The sequence below is a fragment of the Myotis yumanensis genome, unplaced genomic scaffold (genome assembly GCF_028538775.1).
Source record: "Myotis yumanensis isolate MYYU_CA2020_CCGP unplaced genomic scaffold, mMyoYum1.0.hap1 SCAF_16, whole genome shotgun sequence".
NCBI lineage: Eukaryota > Metazoa > Chordata > Mammalia > Chiroptera > Vespertilionidae > Myotis > Myotis yumanensis.
Window position 1 is genome coordinate 693,388 of NW_027223767.1, and position 20,809 is coordinate 714,196.

A 20,809-nucleotide genomic window follows, 5' to 3' on the forward strand; every position below is an offset into this window, starting at 1 on the left:
GAGGCAGCGCAGCTCCTCAGATAATAGCTCCTATGTTGGATGCTGCTGCTATGTAGGAAAAATGTACTGTTACCTAGTTGGTGTGCAGCTACCTACTGTATGGGGCTTTACTTTGGAGAACTGCTTTGTCTAATGGCTACTTGGGCTACATCAGTGATTCCCAAAGTGGGCGCTACTGCCCCCCGGTGGGCGCTGCAGTGATCCAGGGGGGCGGTGATGGCCACAGGTGCATTTGGGGGCGATGAGTAACTGCTATTAAAATTTTAAAAAAAATAATTTCCAGGGGCTGAGTAATATTTTTTCTGGAAAGGGGGCGGTAGGCCAAATAAGTTTGGGAACCACTGGGCTACATGGTCACTGATTCCTACAATAAAGACTCTCTTACTAGAATATATCCATGACCTCTCATGGCTTCTCCGTCTACTACCCGGCGTCCCAGAAGGTCCAGCCCCTGGCAGAGAGGCTCGGACCCAACCGTTGGTGTAGGAGGGCAGGATCAGGGCCTGTGCTCCCACACTTGGACCAGTGGGAAGGATGGAGCAGGGAGTGCTTCCAACAATAATACAGTGAGCAGGGTTCAAGGAGGAACGTGCTCTGACACTTGGCGCTGTGAACAGGATTCAGAAGTATGTGCGGGTTTGAGGAGCGAGTGCTCCCACAACAGCGAACAAAGCTCAAAGTGAGTAGAAGGAAGGAAATAATAAAGACCAGAGTGGAAATAAATGAAAAAGAGTCTAAAACAACAACACAGAAATTCAATGAAACTTAAAAGCAACAAGAGAAAATTTACTCATCACACACAGGAAAGCAACCATATGATTAGTGGCTAACTTCTTACCACAAAGAATGGTGTCGGGACTTCCAGTCTCCTATGCAGCATGCAAGGAGCTCAGGAGTTGCCCTTTCATCAGATCTTAAATCACATTTGCAAAGTCCCTTTTACCATATAAGTAAGAGAACATATACTACTAATAGGTTCTGGGGACTGGAGACATCTTCCGCGTATATTCAGGGCATAACACAAACATTAATATACAGATCCAAGAAACTCAATGAACTCCCGAGTAGGATAAACACAAACAGACACATCAGAGTAAAACTATTGACAGACAAACAAAACTTAAAAGCAACAAGAGAAAATTTGCTCATCACACACAGGGAAGCAACCATATGACTAGTGGCTAACTTCTTATATAAAGAATGGTGTTGGGACTTCAGTCTCCTATGCAGCATGCAAGGAGCTTAGAAGCTGCCCTTTCATCATCATAAGTAAAAAGCTGAACAAACTGAAAAGTCAACCAACTCTTGCCCTGGCCAGTGTTCTCAGTGGTTAGAGCAGTGGCCTGTGCATCCAAGGGTCTCGGGTTCGATTCCTGATCAAGGACACGTACCTGGATTGCAGGTCGGAGTGCCTGTGGGCGGCAACCACCAATGTGTCTCTCTCACAGCTATGTTTCTCTCTCTCCTCTCTCTCTTTCACTCTCTCGCTCTCTTTCTCCCCTCCTTCCCTCCCTCCTTTCCTCTCTCTCTAAAAAAATGGATGGAAAAAAATATCCTCAGGTGAGGATTAACAGCAACAACAATCAACTCTTTGTAGATCCACCAGTTGAGGTCAAAAGGAAAACTGCTGTCCCCACGCCAGCAATGGAGAGGCAGGTGGATGCACAGAATCACAACTGACTGGAGCAGAAGCCTGGGGTAGGAAAACCTGGACTGTAATCGACAAACTGCTGGAGGCTGAGTGTGGACAGTCTGAGAGTTCAAAACGCCAGAGGAGGGAGAACCAAGATGGCGGCGTAGGGAGCGGACCTGTGCGTGCTGCTCTCTCACAGCATCATTGAAACTATCAACTGTGAAGTAAACAACCGCCACTCAGAACCATGGGGAAGTTGGCCCAGTGGGAGATCTACAACTGGAAGAAAAGAAAGAAGCGCAGTGAGACTGAGTGGGAGCTACGGAGGCACCAAGACCAGAGGTACGCAGTCACACGCCACGCGGGCTGCAAATGGATTCTCGGTTTTTTACGAACCCTCGAATCCTCTGGGCTTGCTCGGGGCGGGTCTCTGAGGCCCCAGATCCCACAGGGAGAGGCGGCCACGGCCTTGCAGTGGTCGGAGAGCGAGGGAAGCTCTGACACGCGGCTGCTCGCTGGCACTGAGGGACAAGAAGTCCTGGTGTCCCGGGGAGGTGAAGGGCGCGGAGACGCCGCCATCGCTATTTCCTCCACGCTGGCGACTCCCTGTGACCCTGCCCTACCCTCAGGGCTGTGCCAGAGGCACAAGAGGGAATGACTGTGCTTTTATAAACTCTCAAATCCACTGAGCTGGTTCGGGCGGGTCTCTGAGGCCCCAGGCCCCAAGGCGAGAGACTGCACGGCATGGCACGGCCTTCCAAAGCGAGGGAGGCTCTGGCGCTCGGCTGCTCGCTGGCACTGGGGGACGCAAAGTCCTGGTGTCCTGGATAGGCAAGGGGCCGCTGAGTCTCCGCCCCGGCGACTCCCTGTGACCCCGCCCTACGCAATTTACATTCCCATCTGGGCTGTGCCAGACTCACAAGTAGAAACGCCTTTGCTTCTGCAATCTTTCAAATCCACTGAGCTGGTTCAGGCGGGATCATGAGGCACCAGACCCTACGGGGAGAGGCAGCTCGGCCTTGCAGCCATCAGAAAGCGAGGGAGACTCTGTTGCACAGCTGCTCGCCGGCACTGGGGGACACAAAGCCCTGGCAGAGATTCAAGGAGCCGCGGAGACTCAGCCAGTGCTATTTGCTCCGCCATGGCGACTCCCTGAGTCTCAGCCCTAATCAATTTACATCCCCATCCAAGCTGTGCCAGGTGCACAAAAAGACCCACCTGCGCTTTTGCAGCCTATCCCAACAAATTGCAGACTTCAACTGCTCGCAGCCATGGGAGACACACTCAAGAAGCAGACCCAGGAGAACCAGGATGGCGGCATAAGAAAGAGACCTGTGCGTGCTACCTCACACAACAACATCGAAACTACCAAATATCAGACAAACACCTATCATACAGAACCATGGGAAAGTTGGCCCAGTGGAAGCTCTACAACTGGAAGGAGAGAAAGAACATTGAGACTGAGTAGGATGTGACACCAAGTACAGAGCCCAACCCAACAAACTGCAGATTTCAACTCGCATAGAAAGACGCGCATTGAGACTGAGTAGGATGTGCAGAGGCACCAAGTACAGAGCCCATCCCAGCAGGCTGCAGATTTCAGCTCCTTGCATCTGGGAGGGACGCAATCGGGGGGCAGAGTCGGGTCCGGGGCCGGCCAGGGCTGGGCCTGACTGGGCCGGCACTGTGGAACTGCTGTACCAGCAAGCGCACAAACATGCCCACTGGTCCCAGTCTCTTGTGGGGCGCTGGGGGACAGCAGACAGGCAGTCTGTGCACTTGGTGGAGGGCAGGAGTGCTGGATGTTCAACCACCAGGAACGCCTGGAGATTTTGTCTGGTGGGGAGCCGGGGCAGGGAACAGAGGGCCAAACTTCCTGTTTCCCTGGTAAGGCTGGGATGGCCCCGGTGAGGTTGAAACGGCCCCGGTGTGGTAGGGACGACCCCGGTCAGGTCGAAACGGCCCCGGTGTGGTAGGGACAACCCTGGTCAGGTTGAAACGGCCCCGGTGTGGTAGGGACGACCCCGGTGAGGTTAAAACGGCCCCCGTGAGGTAGGGACGACCCCGGTGAGGTTGAAACGGCCCCCGTGAGGTAGGGACAACCCCGGTCAGGTCGAAACGGCCCCGGTGTGGTAGGGACAACCCCGGTCAGGTTGAAACGGCCCCGGTGTGGTAGGGACGACCCCGGTGAGGTTAAAACAGCCCCCGTGAGGTAGGGACGACCCCGGTGAGGTTGAAACGGCCCCCGTGAGGTAGGGACGACCCCAGTCAGGTCGAAACGGCCCCGGTGTGGTAGGGACAACCCCGGTGAGGTTGAAACGGCCCCCGTGAGGTAGGGACGACCCTGGTGAGGTTGAAACGGCCCCCGTGAGGTAGGGACGACCCCGGTGAGGTTGAAACGGCCCCCGTGAGGTAGGGACGGCCCCGGTGAGGTTGAAACGGCCCTGGTGAGGCTCAGATGGCCCTGGTGAGGTTGAGACTACTCCAGTGAGGTTGGGACAAATAAAGGGGACCAGTATGGACTGATGAACAGGGGTAGATACAGAAGCAGAGCAACATTGAACAGAATGTTAAACTACAGTGGGAAGCCTGGGGAGGGTTGGGGGAGGGGATTAAGAGACCAACTGAAGGACTTATACGCATGCATATAAGATTAACCAATGGACACAAGACACGGGGCGGGGGGGGGGGGGGGCGGGGTGTAGGGGCCGGGGGAATGTCAAGGGGGGGAAAAAAGGAGACATATGTAATACTCTTTGTAATACTTTAAGAAATAAAAATTATTAAAATATTAAAAAAATAAAATAAAATAAAATAGTGAAAATGAAAAAAAAACGCCAGAGGAACCCAATCAAAAGGGGCCCACACTGTTGTGAGTTTTACCCCCAGGAGCTCTAGGAGGCCCTCACAGTGAATGTTGGAGAAAAATCCCCTTGTGCTCCTGGTAGGGGGAGTGGGAAAGTAATGATTTTGAAATATGTCAGCGTGTCCTGTTCTTGCTGAGGCCTCCCCTCAGGGAAACTATGTTACCAGAGCCTAAGCTACCTAGGGACAGGGACCTACCTGCTCCCCTCTTTCTAGCCATCCTGACCCACCTAAGAGGAGGAAAACAACAAACAAAAGCTGAGAAGCCCTGGTGAAGTTCTCAGTCCGGGGCATCGGCTCACCAAAAGACTCGGGCCCAGTCGTGGAAGGATATAATGCTTGCCTTGCCCTACATAACTACAGGCCTCTGGACTGCAGTTCTTCTGAACGAGTATCATGTCTGCCTTCAACAAAACATGACCAGGCATATTGAAAGGCAAAAACATACAGTTTGACAAGACTGAACAGCATCAAAACCAGAGTCAGATATGACAGGGAAGTTGGAATTATCAGACTAGTAACTTTTATTTTAAAAAAAGATATATTTCGATTGATCTCAGAGAGGAAGGGAGAGGGAGAGAGATAGAAATACTAGTGATAATGCCCTAACCCAGGGGTGGGCAACCCCTGGCACGCGCGCCAAACATGGCACACCAGTAACTTTTGCTGGCATGCGAAACCCTCTCTTATAATCTTCCATTTACAAATTTTTTCTTAATATCGACTTTTTTTTATTTCTCAGATAAATTCAGTGTAGGTGCATCTTAGATAAATAAATAATTTTACATAACAAGTTATCTTAAAGACCATAGACATGGATTGACGAGAGAGGGGAAGAGCAATTTCTATGCCTCTGCCTTAACTCTCCCTGCCTTCCTAGATCCGACCAGTGTTTTGGTTTCATCCACATACGCTTGTGAATCTTTGTTCTCAGTGATGAATTTTGTTAAGTCTCATAATAGGAGTAGCCTGACGGATGAAAGTAGTAGCTCGTGCATATCTCTGAAGGTCACGAAATAGAAACCTGATGTAAAATCTCTGTCATCAGTGACGCTGCAGCAAAAGTCCCACTGATAATATCAAACGGAGTCATAAAGTTTTCTGTCGGACTATCAGTGTACATGGATACATTAAAAAATAAATGTATTTTTCATCATCATATACTGTGTTTTTGTCACTCGAATGAATTTTATTATTTCTTCAAGGTACTTCACATACGTACACCTTAAGAGATAACAAGTAGGCGTAACATGTTCTCAAAAAATTAGGGTTGGCAAGCAGCAGAATTTTGAGTCAGAGATTTTGCTGGTTTTGGCACGCACTCACAAAAAGGTTGCCCACCCCCGCCCTAACCGGTTTGGCTCACTGGATAGAATGTTGGACTGCGGATTGAAGAGTCCCAGGTTCGATTCCAGTCAAGGGCATGGACCTTGGTTGCAGGCACATCCCCAGTAGGGGGTGTGCAGGAGGCAGCTGATTGATGTTTCTCTCTTATTGATGTTTCTAACTCTCTATCCCTCTCCCTTCTTCTCTGTAAAAAATCAATAAAATATATTTTAAAAAAAAGAAATACCAGTGATAACAGTCATTGATTGGCTGCCTCCAGCACGCCCCACACTGGGGATTGAGCCCACAACCTGGGCATGTGCCCTGACCAGGAATCGAACTGTGACCTCCTGGTTCATAGGTCGATGCTCAATCACTGAACCAAACCAGCAGGCAGACCAGTAATTATTAAAAACTATTATTAATATGCTAAGCACTTTAAGGAAAGAGTATGTAACATGCAAGAACAGATGGATAATATAAGCAGAGATGGAAAATGTAGGAAAGAATAAAAACAAAATTATAGTGATTTAAAAACAATATATGAGAGAGAAAACCAAGATGGCAGCATAGGTAAACACCAGAAATTGCTGCCTCCCACAACAAATTCAAAACTACAACTAAAAGACAAAACGGACATCATCCAGAACCACAGGAAGGCTGGCTGAGTGGAAATTCTACAACTAGAAGGAAAGAGAAAAGCACACTGAGACTCAGAGGAGGTGCGGAAGTGCAGAGGTACAGAGGCGCACGTGGCAAGAGCTGGCGACTGAGGACGTGGCTGTCTTTTTGAATCGGGAGGGAGTCACAAGCCCCCGACTGCTCTGAACTCCGGTTCCGGGAAGTCTCTGGGGACCCGGACTTGTGCGGGAGAGACTGGACGGTCTGGCAGCGGGCAGGACTCAGAACTCGAGGGCGTGCTTGCAGCAATTACCGGGACACTGAGACACGGGGCCCCTTAGGGCAAGGCTGAGGATCAGCCATAGCTGCTTACTCCCCCCTTTTCATCCCCTGAGACCCTGGCCCACCCAAGCTGCAGCAGAGGCTTTTGCATATGAATGCCCTGGCCCTTTGCAATCTGAAAATTACCTAACAAACTGCAGCTGGGCCAGACTGACCCAGAACTTCCAAGAGAAGGCCCAAGGTCCCACAGCAGCTTGCATTGCTTCACAGGTGGACCTCATTTGGGCACCTCCAAACCCCAAACAAGGAAGGGGAATCTGCAGATCTCTTTGTAGCTCCTGCTGGGTAGCCTCAGGCAGAGGCTAAATTAGCACCTCCTTAGAGATCCAAGAGCCAGTGTACCCAGTGGTCAGAGTAGGACCATCCAGATTACAACTCCTCAGATCCATAAGGGACACACTCAGGGGGCAGACTCAGTGAGCACCAAAGCCCCACTGAAGCAAGTCTTGCCCCATAAGGGTGTCTTCAGCACAGAAGTTCTCCCACTGTAGACATAGCTGATTCTCACAGCCAATAGGCCTGGAGGTCAATTCCTCCCAGTGATACTTACAACAATCAAGGCTTAACTACAACAAGACTGAGCTCACCAAGCACACAAAGCCACTCTACCAACACAGGGAAGCATAAAAAATGCGGAGACAAAGAAACAGGACACAAATGACAGAAATGGAGGAAAGCAAACGACTGGATATAGAGTTCAAAACCACACTTTTAAGGTTTTTCAAGAATTTTCTAGAAACCGCCGTTAAATGTAGTGAGACCCTCAAGAAATCTAGTGAGACCCTCGAGGTTAAGATAAAGGACCAACTAGAAATTAAGCATACACTGACTGAAATAAAGAATATTATGCAGAGTTCCAAAAGCAGACTAGAGGATCACAAGAATCAAGTCAAAGATTTGAAATACGAAGAAGCAAAAAACACCCAACCAGAAAAGCAAAATGAAAAAAGAATCCAAAAAATACGAAGATAGTGTAAGAGCCTCTGGGACAGCTTCAAGCGTACCAACATCCGAATTATAGGGGTGCCAGATGAAGAGAGAGAGCAAGATATTGAAAACCTATTTGAAGAAATAATGACAGAAAACTTCCCCTACCTGGTGAAAGAAATAGACTTCCAAGTCCAGGAAGCACAGAGAACTCCAAACAAAAGGAATCCAAAGAGGACCACACCAAGACACATCATAATTAAAATACCAAGAGCAAAAGACAAAGAGAGAATCTTAAAAGCAGCAAGAGAAAGACATTCAACTACCTACAAGGGAGTACCCATACGACTGTCAGCTGATTTCTCAACAGAAACTTTGCAGGCCAGAAGGGAGTGGCAAGAAATATTCAAAGTGATGAATGCCAAGAACCTACAACCAAGATTACTTTATCCAGCAAAGCTATCATTGAAAATTGAAGGTCAGATAAAGAGCTTCACAGATAAGAAAAAACTAAAGGAGTTCACCACCACCAAACCAGTATTATATGAAATGCTGAAAGGCATCCTTTAAGAAGAGGAAGAAGAAGAAAAAGGTAAAGATACAAATTATGAACAACAAATACACACCTATCAACAAGTGAATCTAAAAATCAGGTGAATAAATAATCTGATGAACAGGAAAAAAAATAAAAAAATAAAAACACTATATGATAAAAAAAAGAAATAACAAAAAAAATAAATAAAAACACTATATGAGAAAAGAAAAAAACTTTGATGGGCTCATTAGTCAACTAGGCATGGCTGAGGGAGGAATCTCTGAGCTTGAAAATATGACCATAGAAATTTCCAAAACTGAAAAGCACAAAGACAGAGCAGAGTATCCAAGAACTGTGGAACAAATACAATGTGTGTCACGTGTAATGGGAATGGCAGAAGGGAAAAACCCAGAAGCAATATGTGAAGCAGTAATGTTCGAGAATGTTTCCAAATTCATCTGAGACACCAAATCACAGATCCAGGAATCTCAGAGCACACCAAGTAAGGGAATGTAACCCCACAAAAGAAGCCCACAGACACATGATTCCTAGGAATACCATAGTTAAACTTCAGAAAATCAGAGGGAGAAAACATATTGAAGCCAAAAGAAGAAAACAACTTACCTATAGGTAAGAACTACATCTGACTGAACATAGTGGAGTGAAATATTTACAGTTTTGAGAGGGGAAAACAAGCCTACCAGCCTAGAATTCTGTGCCCTGCAAAATTATCCTTCAAAATTGAAGGAGCAATAAAGACTTCTCAGACAAAAATGAAAGGAATTTGTTGCCAGTAGACTTGCCTTAAAAGAACTGTTACAAATTCTCATTCAGCCCATGTGGCTCAGTGGTTGAGCATCGACCCATGAACCAAAAGGTCGCTGGTTTGATTCTCAGTCAGGGCATATGCCTGGGCTTCAAGCTTGATCCCCAATCCCTGGTAGAGGGTGTGCAGGAGGCAGCCAATTAATGATGTTTCTCTCTCATCAATATTTCTATCTCTCTGTCCCTCTCCCTTCTTCTCTAAAAATCAATAAAAACATATATATATACTAGAGGCCCGGTGCACAAAAATTTGTGCACTCAGTGGGGGAGGGGGGTCCCCCAGCCCGGCCTGTGCCCTCTTGCAGTCTGGGACCCCTCGGGAGATAATGACCTGCTGGCTTAGGCCTGCTCCTGGGTAGCAGAGGGCACGCCCAGTCCCTAGGTGCAGCCCCTGGTCAGGCTCAGAGCAGGGCCGATTGGGGAGTTGGGGCACCGCTCCCTGTCATGCACAGAGCAGGGTGGATCAGGAGGTTGCGATGCCACCCTCAGTCACGCTCAGGGTAGGGCCGATTGGGGGGTTGGGGCACCGCCCCCTGTCACACTCAAGGCAGGGTCGATGGGGAGGTTGCGGCGCCACCCCGTCATGCACAGAGCAGGGCCCATCAGGGGTTGGGGCGCTGCCCCCTGTCACTCACAGAGCAGGGCCAATCAGGGGGTTGGGGCGCTGCCCCCTGTCACTCACAGAGTAGGGTCGATCAGGGGATTGGGGAGCTCCCCCCGTCACACACAGAGCAGGGCCCATCAGGGGGTTGAGGAGCTCCCCCTGTCATGCACAGAGCAGGGCCGATCAGGGGGTTGAGGAGCTCCCCCCTGTCACTCACAGAGTAGGGCCGATAGGGGAGTTGGGGCACCACCACCTGTCACACACAGAGCAGGGCGGATCAGGGGGTTGGGGCGCTGCACCCTGTCACACTCAGGGCAGGGCCAATGGGGAGGTTATGGCTCTACCCTGTGATACACAGAGCAAGGCCCGTGGAGGGGGGTTGGGGCGCCACCCTTTATCACCCACAGAGCAGGGCCGATCAGGGGGTTGGGGCGCCGCCACTGTCACACTCGGGGCAGGGCCGATGGAGAGGTTATGGCTCTACCCTGTCACACACAGAGCAGGGCCGATCAGGGGGTTGGGGTGCTGCACCCTGTCACACACAGAGCAGGGCCGATCAGGGGGTTGGTGCGCCGCACCCTGTCACATACAGAGACGCAGGGCGATCAGGGGATTGGGGAGCTCCCCCCTATCAGGCACAGAGCAGGGCTGATCAGGGGGTTGGGGCGCCTTTCCCTGTCACGAACAGAGCAGGGCAGATAGGGAGGTTGTGGCCCCGCCTGCTGTCACACACAGAGCCCCAGGGCGATCAGGGGGTTTGGGCGCTGCCCCCTGTCACGCTGATCCCGGTGCCAGGAGCCTCGCTGCTCCGCTGATCCCGGTGCTGGGAGGCATATTACCCTTTTACTATATAGAATAGAGGCCTGGTACATGGGTGGGGGCCGGCTGGTTTGCCCTGAAAGGTGTCCTGGATCAGGGTGGGGGTCCCCACTGGGGTGCCTGGCCAGTCTGGCTGAGGGCTGAGGGCCGTTTTCAGGCTGGCAGGTGACTGAAGCTCCCAACCGCTCCTTTTTTTCTTTTTCTTTTTTATTCTGGGCCAGCTTTAGCTCTGAGGCCTCTGCTGCTTTGTTTACATTCTGTATTTGATACAATGTTGCGGTCTGGCTGGCTGAAGCCCGGCTGACTGAAAGCCGGTTTCTGGGGTTTTGTTTAGCTTCTATATTTGCAACATAGTTGCTTAGAGTTGCAGCTGAGAGGCCGGCAAGTCAGGCAGGGAACATTGGAGTCCGCAGTCACTGGAGCAAGAAAGCCTCCCTGTTTGCTTCAGTGCATGGCTGCCAGCCGCCATCTTGGCTGACAGTTAATTTGCATAAGGATATGCTGATTAGCCAATGGGAAGGGTAGCGGTAGTACACTAATTACCATGTTTCTCTTTTATTAGTGTGTGTGTGTGTGTGTGTGTGTGTGTGTATATATATATATATATATTACAAGAGCCCTAACCAGTTTGGCTCAGTGGATAGAGCATCAGCTTGCGGACTGAAGGGTCCCAGGTTCGATTCTGGTCAAGGGCATGTATCTTGGTTGCGGGCACATCCCCAGTGGGGAGTGTGCAGGAGTCAGCTGATGAATGTTTCTCTGTCATAGATGTTTCTAACTCTCTATCCTTCTCCCTTCCTCTCTGTAAAAAATCAATAAAATATATTTTTAAAAATACAATAAAAGAGAAACATTTAAATTGACCATCCCTCTGCTATGCTCACCAGCCAATCAGGAGTGAGTATGCAAATTAATCCAACAAAGATGGTAGGTTAATTTGCATACACAGGCACCCGGCGGAGAGCAGAGCGGGAGAGCCAGAGGCTCTGGGGGACGTGGCTCCCTTGGTCGCTACCCCCAAGCCACTGGTGGAGAGCAGAGCGGGAGAGCCGGAGGCTTGAGGGGACGTTGCTCTCTCGGTTGCTCCCAGCGGAAGGGAGCACCAGGAATGCTGGGAATCATAGTTCTGGTAGCAGACGGATCTCTAGGAGCAAAAGTGAGCCTGGAACAAGTTACTGTTGCGGTGGTGGTTGGAGGGAAAGCAAAGGTGAGAGACATAAGTAAAATCAGAGTGTCTAGGAAAAATTAAAGGGAAGATATCCTAAAACTTCCAGGAAATCTCCACCAATGATGTAAAGGAAAAATAAATGCCTCTATTATTCTGTGAGCAACAAACCAAACTGAGTTGGGGTCTCAGACAATTCACTCATATAATTGCAAAGACAGACAGAAACTCCTGGATTGGAGAGGGCTCCCAGATTGGAGAGGGTGCAGGTTGGGCTGAGGGACCCCCACACCCGCCAATGCACGAATGTCATGCACTGAGCCTCTAGTATATATATACTAGATATATATTATATATATTAAATGTTCTTATTGATTTCAGCGAGGAAGGGAGAGGGAGAGAGAGATAAAAACATCAATGATGAGAGAGAGTCATTGATCAGCTGCCTCCTGCACACCCACTACTGGGGATCGAGCCCACATCTGGGCATGTGCCCTTGACCGGAATAGAACCCTTCATTCCATAGGCTGGAACTCTATTCACTGAGCCAAACTGGCTAGGGCTAAAAACAGTGGTTAAGCGTTAACCCATGAACCAGGAAGTCACGGTTTGATTCCCAGTCAGGACACGTGCCTGGGTTGCAGGCTCCATCCCCACTGTGAGGTGTGCAGGAGGTAGCAGACCAATGATTCTCATCATTGATGTTTCTATCTTTCTCCCTCTCCCTTCCTCTCTGAAATCAATAAAAGTATATTTTATTTTATTTTTATTTATTTATTTTTTAAATATATTTTATTGAGTTTTTACAGAGAGGAAGAGAGAGGGATAGAGAGTTAGAAACATCGATGAGAGAGAAACATCGACCAGCTGCCTCCTGCACATCCCCTACTGGGGGTGTGCCCGCAACCAACGTACATGCCCTTGACTGGAATCGAACCTGGGACCCTCCAGTCCGCAGGCTGGCGCTCTATCCACTGAGCCAAACCGGTTTCGGCAATAAAAGTATATTTTATAAAAAATTTCTTCAGAGAGAAAATGATACAGGTCAGAAACTCAGATCTACATAAAGAAGGAAAGTACTTTGGTGAAGGAACAAGTGAAAGTAAAATAATAACATATTTTCCTTATGAATTGACTTGACAGACCACAGTTTGCTCAAGGGCTGGCTTGATCTGTTGTTCCAAGTTCCACTTGGCTCAGCTCCACGGGGAGAAGGGAGCATCGCTAGAAGCCTGGCCTTGATGTGTGTCTCTGACAGCACAGCTATGTAGCTCGGGGAGGTATGCAGCTCTTCCCCTCCCGTGGCCCAGCCCCTGCCAGCCCAAAGCAAGGCTTTCTGTATTTGTTTGCCCAAGTCCTGGTGGCTTCGTCCTGCCAAGCTTGCTCCTGCAGTGGGGACAGCTGGCTGCACCCAACCTGAACCTGCGGGCGCTTCTCAGGCAGAGCTAGGGTTGGAGACTAGCAGAGACTGAGTGCTACGGCTCTGCAGGAGGGCCACATTCTCTCCTCTGACTGCCCGACTATGGTGCTCCCAAGTAGGGGGCCCAAGAGCCCCATCCCACCAACCAGATTGCCCTGCCCTACCAAGCATGATCCAAGGAAAAGGGGTGTGCACAGCTCCGTAAGACTCTTGAGAAAGTCTAAGCAACTTAGGGGGTGGGGTGCGGAGTAACTGACAGCTGGACGCTGATCTCAGGAAGTCTTGGACTTTTATTATCTTCCCCCTGCTCAGAGCTTTAGGAAGCTAATGCTGGCACACAACCTGTCCCCTCTCACACACACCTAGGCCCAGCAGACACAGCCACAGTGAATAGGGAAACCTTTATGGTTTTGTGACCCAGTGTCACCCCAATAAATTCAATAAAAAATAAAAGATAAGTAAACAGGCTGAGAAAATGAAGGAATCTGCCCCAGGTTGCAGAGATAGTAAGCAGTGAAGCCAGGCTCTAATTCAGCACTAACTGGGTTTCTGGAGGGATGAATAAATGGAGTTTTGGCCCTCAGTGTTCTGGATGTTGTGGAACAGTGTGAGTGTACCGTATGAACTTGAGCAAGTTCCCTTTCCCTGGGCCTTAGTTTCTTTACACTCCCTTGTATCTATTTGTGTGTGTGTTGTTGTTACTCTTTTAAAATTATTATTATTTTTACATATTTTGGAACCTCACATAATTTTGATAAATAACTACACTCCCTTGTATCTTGACATTTTTATCATTTCCTTTTAAGTTTTGGTGATTTTTCAAGTAAAAAATCATATGATTCTCATTGTGAAAATATTCAAACATTATGAACTAGAGGCCCGGTGCATGAATTCGTGCATGGGTGGGGTCCCTTGGCCTGGCTGGCGATTGGGGCCGATGGGGGCATCTTGCCTAGTCCTGATCGGGGCCATCAGGGCTGGCCAGCTGGGGGGAGGGTCCCCGATCAGGGAGGGACCGTGGGAGGTTGGCTGTGGGAGTGCACTGATCACCAGGGGGCAGCTCCTGCATGGAGCATCTGCCCCCTGGTGGTCAATGTGCATCATAGCAACCCACCAACTGGTTCGGTTGTTTGGTCACTTAGGCTTTTATATATAGACTAGAGGCCTGGTGCACAAAAATTTGTGTACTCGGGGGGTTCCCTCAGCCTGGCCTGTGCCCTCTTGCAGTCTGGGACCCCTCGGGGAATGACCACCTGCTGGCTTAGGCCATCTCTGGGGGATTGGGCCTAAGCTGGCAGTCAGACATCCCTCTGGCAGCCCGGGAGCCCTCAGGGGATGTCCACTTGCCAGCGGGGAGCAGGCCTAAGCTGCAGTCGGACATCCTTAGTGCTGCTGAGCAGGTGGGAGAGGCCCCCCCACCACCACCGCTGTACTGGCAGCTGTCAGCCTGGCTAGTGGCTGAGCAGAGCTCCCCCTGTGGGAGTGCACTGACCACCAGAGGGTAGCTCCTGCATTGAGCGTCTGGTCCCTGGTGTTCAGTGTGTATCATAGTGACCAGTCATTCCCAGTCGTAATGCTTTTAGGGTCAATTTGCATATTACTCTTTTATTATATAGGATAGAGGCCTGGTGCACGGGTGGGGGCTGGCTGGTTTGCCCTGAAGGGTGTCCCGGATCAGGGTGGGGGTCCTGCTGGGGTGCTTGGCCAGCCTGGGTGAGGGGCTGATGGCTGTTTTCGGGCTGGCCACACCCCCTTTATGGTGGGGGGTCGCCACTGGGGTGCCTAGCCAGCCAGGGTGAGGAGCTGAGGGCCGTTTTCAGGCTGGCCAAGCCCCCTGGCAACAGAAGCTCCCAGCTTCTCCTTTTTTCTTTCATTCTAGGATTTATTTACCTTCTATAATTGAAACTTTGTAGCCTTGAGAGGAGCTCAGAGCCGGCCAGGGCAGGCGGGAGGGAAGCTTGGCTTCCTCCATTGCCAGGGGCAACCTAAGCCTCCTGCTCACTCCAGCTCCGTGGCCACGGCCGGCTGAAAGCAGGTATCTGGGATTTGTTTATCTTCTATAATTGAAACTTTGTTGCTTTGAGTGGAGCTCAGAGCCGGCCGCGGCAGGCGGGAAGCTTGGCTTCCTCCATCATTGGAGCAACCAAGCCTCCTGCTTGCTCTAGCTCCATGGCTGCCAGCTGCCATCTTGGTTGGGTTAATTTGCATATAGTCACTCTGATGGGCTGGTGGGCGTGGCTTAAGGCATAGCGAAGGTATGGTCAATTTCCATGTTTGTCTTTTATTAGTGTAGTTATAGATATATAGATTAACTTTACCTTTATTTTTTAAAAATATTTTATTGATTTTTTACAGAGAGGAAGGGAGAGGGATAGAGAGTTAGAAACATCGATGAGAGAGAAACATCGATCAGCTGCCTCCTGCACATCCCAAACTGGGGATGTGCCCGCAACCAAGGTACTTGCCCTTGACCGGAATCGAACCTTGGACCTTTCAGTCCGCAGGCTGACACTCTATCCACTGAGCCAAACCGGTTAGGGCTAACTTTACCTTTAATGGGTTTGTTTCTTGCAGCCCTTTATATGTATCTGTATTTAGTATTATTTTTCATAAATGTGAACATACTGTATTTTTCTACAATTTGTTTTATTCACTTATATACTTCTCACATTAGTACTTTTAGATCCTTCATTTTTAAAAACAATTGCATAGTATTTCCTAGAATGGCAAATAAAAACCATCCTCCTATTAATGGTCATCTAAGGTGTTTTCAACTCCTCCCCACAAAAAAGGCTGTACTAAAAAGCTTTGCTCTTTTGGAAATTGCTTCTGAAGGATACATTGTTTTGATTTATCTATGTGTAAGGCTATTATGATTACAGAGCTTTTAAAATAATTATTTAAAGCTCTAGTAGAGCACATAGCAATTCTCCCATTGTTAAATCACATATTGATAAATATGCTATTATGAATGTTAGGGCCCTGAATTCTAAGTACACATCCTTGAAACCAAATCATATGTGTAAGCCCAGTAATATTGGACTATTCCTTACATATAATATTTATAGAGGTGAATCACATATAATTTGTAATTCCTAAGTTATTGACTATTAGTGATTTCACTTTTTAGTAAACTGATATTCATTTCTGTAACACTAGAGGCCTGATCCACAAATTCGTGCACAGGTGGGGTGCCTCAGCCAGGCCAGTGATTGGGGCCGACTGGGGTCGATTGGGGCCAATTGGGGCCATCTCACCCAGTTCGATTGGGCTGGCTGGCCAACCTCCCCGGGGGGGAGGGACCATGGGAGGTTGGCTGTGGGAGCACACTGACCACCAGGGGACAGCTCCTGCGTTGACCACCTGCCTCCTGGTGGTCAGTGTGCATCATAGTGACTGGTTGTTTGGTCACTGGTTGTAACGGTCACTTAGGCTTTTACTATATATAGACTAGAGGCCCCGTGCACGAAATTCGTGCACTCAGGAGGGGCGGTGTCCTTCAGCCCAGCCTGTACCCTCTCACAATCAGGGTCCCCTAGGCCTGGCCTGAGATCAGGGCCTATCCAGGGCTTTCCTTCCCCTGGCTACAGGCAGCTGGCCCCACCCCTGCCACTGCTTGCCATCTGTGCAGCGCTGCCCCCCACTCCCCTGCCACCCGTGGCCTCCCTCTGCAGGCAACAGGTGTGGGGTGTGATGGCTTGGCTGGCCTGGGCCTCCCTCTTTCTTTGCTGGGGGCGGGGCCGTCTGCCTACCTGTTCATCCCTAACTGCTCGCCTGCTTACCTGACCACCCCTAACCACTTGCCTGCCTACCTGATCGCCCCTAACCACTCTGCCTGATCGTCCCTAACCACTCTGCCTGTCTGCCTGATCACCCCTAACCGCTTGCTTAGGGGTGGGGCCAGCCTGGCAAGGGGCCATCTGCCTACCTGATCACCCCTAACCGCTGGCCTGCCTGCCTGCCTGATCGCCCCTCGACGAGGGGCCGTGGTGGTTCTGGTCTCTGGTCTACCTATTATATAGGATATCCATAGGGTGCCTTACTTAACCAGCATTTTATTCTGAGAATGATCTTAAAAGTTTGTTTGGGGCCCTGGCTGGTATGCTCAATGGTTAGAGCGTTGCCCTGCACACTGAAGGGTTGTGGGTTAGATTCCTGGTCAAGGGCACATACCTGAGTTGCAGGTTTGCTCTGTCCCTGGTTGGGCACATGGGGGAGGCAACCAGTCTATGTCTCTCTCTCACATAGATGTTTCTCTCACTCTTTCTCCTCCTCTCCCCACCCTTCAATTCTCTCTGAAAAGCAATGGAAAAAATATCCCCAGGTGAGGATTAACAACAACAAAAAAGTTTGTTTGGATTAATTAATTCAACAGATAATTTTGAGAACTTGCATGTAGCCAGTACTCCTCTGGGGCCTGGAGGGTACAGACGTAAATAAAACACACAAAAACCATTACCCTCGTGGAGTTTTTATGCTACAGAGGGAATGAATAGTAATAAATTCTTTTGAGAAAAAGCAGGGAAGGGGGATGGAGAACTTGGGGTGCCGGAGGGGCATGATTTTCATTCGGGTGGAAGGTTGAGGGCCTCACTGCGCAGGCAGAGTCTGCTGACCCTGCAGGAGGTGGGGGGTGTCACGGAGTCTGGGAGAGAACATGTTGCAGGCAGAGGGGACGAGGCCGAGAGGCCAGTGTTCTCGGCAATTCGTTCCGACCACACTCGCTCCATTCCAGTCCTCAGACCATTACCCTGCTGCTCCCACCGGGCCAGTACCCGAACGCTGGGACGTGCTGGAGCTGTGGGCCGCCGGCGGGTCAGGTCCGTGTCCCAGAGCTTTTGGGCCTTTGCTCCCCGAAGACATGACATTGTTGGGATTCGTCTTTAAAGATCTTTTCCCAACCAGCCCTCCCGGTTCAGTCATGGTGTCTGATGAGGCCTTGGTGTCCAGGGAGCCGCTGGCTCTGGATATGCAGCTGTAAGCGTAAAATAGTTTTACAGTCTTTTTGTCTAAAGACTGTATTTTATTGAATAAATCTACAATGTTGCTCACATGCTGAAATGATAGAGTGGCTATACTGGATGAAAGTTTTTACGACTTAATGTCATTCGTTTTCATTTTTCAAAATGTGGCTATTGGAACAAGCGAGAGGAGCCCCGCGGCTGCCGCGCCGTCTATCCGGATGGCGCCGGGCTGGCGGCGCGCCCCGGGGGAGGACCAGCCTCTTCCTCGCAGCGGCGCCCGCAGGCGGCGGCAGCGCCACCCTCGGAGGGCCCACCGCGCGCCGGGCGTCAGCGGGGCTGAGGGGCCGGCCCGCGGCTCAGGGGGGCTGCGGGGACCCGCGCCGCCGGGCTCGTCGCCCCGCCTCTTTGCGGCAAAGCACGGCCGGGGCCAGCCGGTTCCGGGCCCGCGCCACCCCTCCTCCCCAGTTCGCGGCCGGAGACCGGAAGCGGGAGGCGGTCCCGAGCCAGACGGACGGCGCTGACAACCAACCACCGCCGCCGCTGGTGACGCGAGCCAGCGGACGACCAATGGCGTGAGCGCGGGGCGGTGCCTCTCGGCTCCCACCCCTCCTGCTGCGCCGTCCCGGGAGCCAGGGGCTGGGCCTGGCGGCTGGACTCGCGCTGGTGACGCCGTGGCCTCGCGCCAGCACCGCCGCGCAGCACCATCTTTGTCCGCCGGCCCGTGGCCCGCCTTTGTCCCGCGCCCGTCCCGCCGCTGGCCCGGCCGCCGAGCAGCCCCGCGCCGCGCTGGCGTCGTCCTCGTCCCCTTCGCCGCCCCCCGCGCGTGGCCGGGCCCTGCCCCCCATGGTGTCCCGGCCCGAGCCCGAGAGCGAGGCCATGGACGCGGAGCTGGTGGTGGCGCCGCCGGGCTGCACGCACCTGAGCAGCTTCAAGGTGGACAACTGGAAGCAGAACCTGCGCGCCATCTACCAGTGCTTCGTGTGGGGCGGCACGGCCGAGGCCCGCAGGCGCAAGGTGAGCCCGGCTGCAGCCGCGGGGCCGGGCGGCGGGCTCAGGGCGGGGGGGTGCGCCCCCCCCCCCCACCCTCGGCTGCGCGCGCCGGGGGCCTGACCGCGCTCGCGTCCCTCACTCCCCTCCCCCGCCGCCCTCCTCCCCTCCCCCGCCGCCCCCCTCCCCCCCTTCCTACACCCTCCCCCGCCACACCCTCACCTTTGCCCCTCCCCCGCCTCCCCCTCTGCCACTCCCCTCCCCCTCCCCCCTCCCGCCGCCCCCTCCGCCGCCACTCCCTCCGCCTCCCCCGACACCCCCTCCGCCTCTCCCCCGCCCCCTCCCCACTACCCCTCCCCCGCCTCCCTCTCTCCCGCCGCCCCCTCCGCCTCCGCCACTCCCTCCGCCGCCCCCTCCCCACTCCCCCTCCCCCTCCGCCACTCCCTCCCCCGCTCCCTCCCCCGCCCCCTCCCCGCCACCCCCTCCGCCTCCACCTACCCCGCCTCTCCCTCTCCCGCCGCCCCTTCCCCTGGTTTTCCTCCGCCTCGGGCTGGGGGCTGGGGGGTCTGGGGTGGGGACTTTGGGGCGACGAGGGCGGGTTTGGGAGGGCGTTTTCCTTCCCGGTTGGCCGTCAAGTGCGAGGAAGCCGGTCTCCTATGTTCCAGAGCTGGGCCTCCCAGGAACCCTCCCGGCGTGGGAGGGTTCGGGTCGGGTTCGGGGTGAGTGCACAGAAAAAATAAGACACAGATCTAATAGGGGGACAAAGGCTGCTGGGGCCGCGGGGTCTGCGCGGCCGGTTCCCGCCCCCTGGAGGGCCTGCGCTGTGGGTTGTGACCGCTGTGCAAGGCGAGCAGCAGGCTCCGGTGCCCAAGCGGGCGCTTGTTTGAACCACTCGGTTCCGGCGCCCTTGGAGGTCCGGGCGGGGGTGGGGTGTGTGTGTGTGTGTGTGTCTACCGCCCTGTTAGGACGGTTGCTAGGAGACCGTACACAAGGGTGCAGTTAGAAGCACTTGCAGCGCTGGAGGGAGGAGCGCATTGGACAGACAGTGAGGCTGGTGGGAGGCGGGACTTGGGGTGCCTTCTTCAGCGAGAAATGAGTCGCCTCCAGCAGACACCGAGGAAATAATGTTTCTGTTGTGTTATGTGTAGATACACATTTCATCTCAGTGATTAGGCTTAATGCTTTGGAAACCAGAAAATACCGGTATTTTTTATCTGAATAAGCCTTGGATTTTACAGTGAAATGCGATTGTGCTGTTTACAGTTTGAGGTTGGGACTTAGGCAATGACCACCTTCAGTGGCATTTTTTTAAATTTTTTTTTTTTTTAAGTGCAAAAGAGGTGTATTTGTACACACATCAATGAAGGAGATCAGTCTTTTGTCAAGTAGAGAGGATCAAGATTCGTAAGTAGCTGATTGGGGACCACTACAATGGGAAGACTTGCTGTCTTCAGATGTTGGTCTATTTACCTAACGCTTCTGCAGGCTTTCCCAGTGGATTCCTCCTCCTGGGCCTGACTTTCCAGTTCCTTACCATGTCCTAGCTGGCGTTGCAGGTGGTCAGTGTTACTCTTCTGTTCATCCCGGTATTTCCCATGAAGCATAAGACATATTCATTGTTGGCAGAAGCTATGGTCTTCAGATCTAGCCAGAGCTTGATTAACTGGCTCTCCAACTCCAGGGCAGACTGTAGAGCAGCGGTTCTCAACCTGTGGGTCGCGACCCCTTTGGGGGTCGAATGACTCTTTCACAGGGGTCGCCTAAGACCATCGGAAA

At 51.8% G+C, this 20,809-nt stretch overlaps 1 protein-coding gene and 1 long non-coding RNA gene across 2 annotated transcripts in view; one reads left to right on the top strand and one right to left on the bottom strand.

Moving 5' to 3' along the window:
- Nucleotides 1–17,537: 17,537 nt before the first annotated feature.
- On the bottom strand, nucleotides 17,538–19,042 carry LOC138993823 (uncharacterized). The gene is made up of 2 exons (XR_011468347.1): nucleotides 18,965–19,042; nucleotides 17,538–18,057 (listed from the first exon to the last, which is right to left on the bottom strand). It is a non-coding gene; the product is annotated as an uncharacterized lncRNA (long non-coding RNA).
- Nucleotides 18,691–20,809, top strand: part of USP22 (ubiquitin specific peptidase 22) — an 81,662-nt gene continuing 79,543 nt past the window's right edge. Inside the window, exon 1 of the mRNA XM_070393202.1 lies at nucleotides 18,691–19,060. Within this exon, the coding sequence (XP_070249303.1) occupies nucleotides 18,890–19,060 (171 nt within the window). The 5' untranslated portion in view covers nucleotides 18,691–18,889. The remainder of the gene's footprint in view (nucleotides 19,061–20,809) is intronic.